This window comes from Propithecus coquereli, unplaced genomic scaffold (assembly GCF_000956105.1).
Source record: "Propithecus coquereli isolate 6110/MARCELLA unplaced genomic scaffold, Pcoq_1.0 Scaffold43, whole genome shotgun sequence".
NCBI classification, from domain to species: domain Eukaryota; kingdom Metazoa; phylum Chordata; class Mammalia; order Primates; family Indriidae; genus Propithecus; species Propithecus coquereli.
In genome coordinates, this window is record NW_012150063.1 from 9510865 (window position 1) to 9515225 (window position 4361).

Genomic DNA, 4361 nt, shown 5'->3' on the forward strand with positions numbered 1-4361 from the left:
GTCTGATTTAGGAGTACTTCTCTTGATGTAGAGCCTATCTATACATTCAGGGCCCATAAGTAAGTATGTGCTTTTTCTTTATTTTAAACCAACATGATTGTAAAACAGCCTTATTAGAATATTTTATTTTCACTTATGTATTTGTGTTATGTATTTTTTGTATTAGTGTTTTTCTGTAAATGTAAAAGAAACTGGCAGATAATATAATGCTAAAAACAAGTTTATTGCTGCCAAATAGGAATCCTTGCTTAAATTTTTATTTGCATGTTGTTTAAATAATGTATATATCTCTCTTAAAGTTGAGGCAGTTAGATTTAAGTATTAGAAATCCTGACTTTTTTTCCTTAAAGACACAAGAATTTTTTTTATTGTGATCACATATTGCATGTTTATCCTGTTTCCATTTAAGCTGAATGAACGTGTCTATTCACGTGATTTAGCACAGAGATAGGTATACTTTTTATATAAAGAGTCAGATAATAAATATCTTTAGGCTTCTAGGCTTTTAAAAAATATTTTAGGCTTTGCAAGCTGTGTGCTTTCTGTTACATATTCTTTTTTTTCTGTTGCATATTCTTATTTTTTGTTTTGTTTTGTTTTACAACCCTGTAAAAATGTAAAAACCATTCCTAGCTTGAGGACTGTACATAAACAGACCACTGGATTTGGTCTGTAGGCCATAGTTGACCAACTCCTGGTTTAGCAGACGAAGAAAACTAAACAATGCTTTGATAGTACCTGTATTTTTATTCATTATAAAAAGCAGAAAAATAGCCATTTGAGTAATTAAACATTCTTATTTTTAAGAAGTCATATTATCAGATTGATTTTTGAGACTTGCAATTGGTTTTTTTAAAATAATCTCCCAGAGGTCCAGTGCTTTGTGTGGTAATGAGCAGCGATGGTGAGCAGTGTTACAGTGGTGGTACTGACGGACTGATCCAGGGCTGGAATACCACTAATCCCAACATCGACCCCTATGACTCTTATGGTATGTGAGTCCCCAAAGTCTGAAAGAAGTAAATATTTTCTTTCTATACATTTTTTCATAGTATATATAAGGATAAAATTAGATAATTTTAAAAATAAATGGGTAAAAGAGAGCCACGTCCTTCCTTTGTTAAAAAGGACTTTGTATTTAAGAATCAATTTGATGTATAATGCTAAAAGGACAAAAAAGAGAAAAACATATTCTTGAGAAAGCAGTTCCAATCCCAACCCCTAAAGTCTCATTGATGAGAAATACTGGCTTGATCGACAATTGTTTTCTTCATTTTAGGCATCTGTACTGTACTTTAATACATTATTACTAATCTGTAATCATATTTCATCACTATTCTTGACAAACAGCTTTGAAGGAAAATGAATGCTGGCATCATCCCCTTGATCAATTATTGGAGGGATATAGAAGCTAATAACTTCTAAAGTCTGTAACACCAAAATATTTTAAAAGCCTCAAAAGTTAAGCAGTACCCTTTCGTCTTGGGAGCAGTACCCTAGATCATAATCTATCACTAAATATTACCATAAATTCCCTTGTAAAAACTGTTAAGGAATTGGCTATTTTGGTTTCCTCTTAAATTCTAGAATGGTTGAAGTGTCACATTTGTCATCACAACATATTTTAATTTCATTATCACTTTAGATTCATTTTACCACCAAACATAAGTGAAGGTAAGAAATTCAATAAACAAAAATTTCCGCCTGTTTATTTAATAGGCATTAAACAAATATTCTGTGAAAGGTAACTTCTCTTACAAATTTAGCTGTTTCAGGCTTTTCCTTACTTCCTTTTCCCTTCTCCCAGAGGATCAACTGTTCCTCATTGTGTACCAGGCCAGCTCTTTATTTTGACTTTATTTTTTTAGTTTCTTTTGGGATTGTAATTTCTCTCTCTCTCTCTCTCTCTCTCTCTCTCTGTGTGTGTGTGTGTGTGTGTGTGTGTGTGTGTGTCTCGGACTGCATTCTAATCTCTTACTCTGTCATTCTTTCTAATCTTAATTAAGCCTTACCCTCTTTGCTCTCTCTCTATCCCCTCAACATGTAAGTAAATTTAGCTAATTCCATTCTGGGCAAGGGGAAGCCTTTACTTGACCCCATTTCCTCTCTGGCTTCTGTTTAGTCTCTTTCCCGCCTCATCTGTGTTTCTTTGATGACATTGTCTAGAAAACATAATAACTACTTACTAGTTCCATGTTCTTTCCCTGTGCATCATCCCTCTGCGTTCTGGCTTCTGGTTATATCACTTAAATATAACAAGGTTGTCAGTGACTGCGTAATTGCCTGAACCAAGGGTCTTTTACAATCCTTATTTTACTAGGTGTATTGGCTGTATCTGAGATTGTTAACAACTTCATCCTTTTTGAAGTCTGTCTATTCTGTTGGCTTTTTTGACACTTTGTGACAATTTGTAGTCCCTATTCTTCATGAACTCCTTTCTTTTCTTACTTTAAATATTGGCATTTATCAAGGCCCAGACCCTAACTCATTCTTTGCGGTGTACAAACATTCCTTGGGAGATTAAATTCCCTTTTAGGGTTTTATGTGCTATTGACGCACGAACCTCTTCTTTAAGCTTCAGGCTGCCTGCAGGAAATTTCAGAGTGACTGTCTGATTGTCTCTAAATCCCAGCATGTTCTGTATTTCTTCTCCCATATGCTCTATTTTAGTTAGTGGCACTAACAGAATTACCTAAACTAGAAACCTAAGAATTATCCTGATGCCCTGTTCTGTTGTACTATCTACACTTATTTTTTTTTTTTTGAGACAGAGTCTCACTCTGTTGCCCGGGCTAGAGTGCTGTGGTGTTGGCCCAGCTCACAGCAACCTCAAACTCCTGGGCTCAAGCGATCCTTCTGCCTCGGCCTCCTGAGTAGCTGGGATTACAGGCATGTGCCACCATGCCCGGGTAATTTTTTTCTATATATATTTTTAGTTGTCCAGCTAATTTCTTTCTATTTTTTTTAGTAGAGACAGAGTCTCGCTCTTGCTCAGGCTGATCTCGAACTCCTGAGCTCAAACAATCCGCCTGCCTCGGCCTCCCAGAGTGCTAGGATTACAGGCGTGAGCCACCACGCCAGACCTACGCTTATTTAATTACCTAGTTTTTTGATAATGAGTCCCTAGATATTTCTCAAATTTACTTTTCCTGCTCTGGCCCTTTGATCACTGCTCCTTGCTTAGATGTTCATCAGCACTCTTTCAGTCTGCTGAAACAGTCCCCTTGTCTTCATCTTGATTCTGTCCAATCTGTCTTCTATACTGCAGCCAAGGTTACCTTATTAAATAATTACATGACCCTACTGCTCCTGGGAAACACTTTGTGGTTCCATGTTGCTTTCAGGATAATTTTTAAGGTCCTTACTATGTCATAGGAATCCCACCCCCATAAACTAGCTGCCCTCGTCCCATTTGCTTTCTGCCTCAAACTCCACACTCCAGTAATAACTGAATTGTGTATAAATTTCCTCACATATCATGCTGTTTTTTCTTTTGGGGTTTTGTAGGTGCTGCCTCCTTGCCAGGCACACTTTCCCCTGCTTCTCTGACCGGCTGACATCTGTACACTCTGGGAGTCACTCTCTCTGTTACTCATCCCAGTTACCCTTTGTGGTAACTGGTGTCTGTCACTATGATTGTACTTTCAACATTGTCTTTTGAGGATGGGGATGGTATTGTGTATTATCTGTTTTGCTCCATCATCGAACATGGTGCTTGACACATAATGTGTCTTTAATAAATAATTTATGGTATGTCTGAGAGAAGATATGAGACATAATACCATTGGCATTTCCAGACTTAACATCTCTGAGTATCTTGAAAGTACCACTTCATAGAATCATTGTGAGGATTAATAAAGTTTCCAGTTTGACTTTTATGAGACTGTGCTAAGTGACCTTCCTTACCTCCCTTGCCCTCCTCCACATACACATCACCCACACCTCAGTTACTGCTATTTGAGAATTTGGGGATTACTATAGGTGTCAGTTCCTGTCCATTATGAATGTCACGCTTTCAAGAATAACTGCCATTCATCATATAGTAGGACAAGTGGCCAGAAGGAGGTATAGTCAAAGTGTGGAAGGACTTCAGAGGAGGGAAAGATCTCTCTGTTCACTTCCTCAGGGAGTATGAGTTCTGGTTTTTCCAAAGGTATAATAGATTAAATTCACACGATTTGTATTAACATGCTTTTTAAAAATCTAGACAAATAGAAGGGCAGAAGGGGGAAGGAAATAAATAAATTTTTAAGGATAAAAATACATGCTTTTAATTTTACTTTTTAAAATTTAAACTCTATATTTGAGTATTTCCAAGCCTGTTTTTAATTACTACAACATTTCAGAAGACTAATAGAAAC

General features: G+C 36.6%; 1 protein-coding gene across 1 annotated transcript in view; it reads left to right on the top strand.

The window, feature by feature from the left end:
* Positions 1-4361, top strand: part of STRN (striatin, calmodulin binding protein) — a 142856-nt gene that overhangs the window by 129414 nt on the left and 9081 nt on the right. The window contains exon 12 of the mRNA XM_012653802.1: positions 872-991. Coding sequence (XP_012509256.1) covers positions 872-991 — 120 coding nt within the window. The remainder of the gene's footprint in view (positions 1-871; positions 992-4361) is intronic.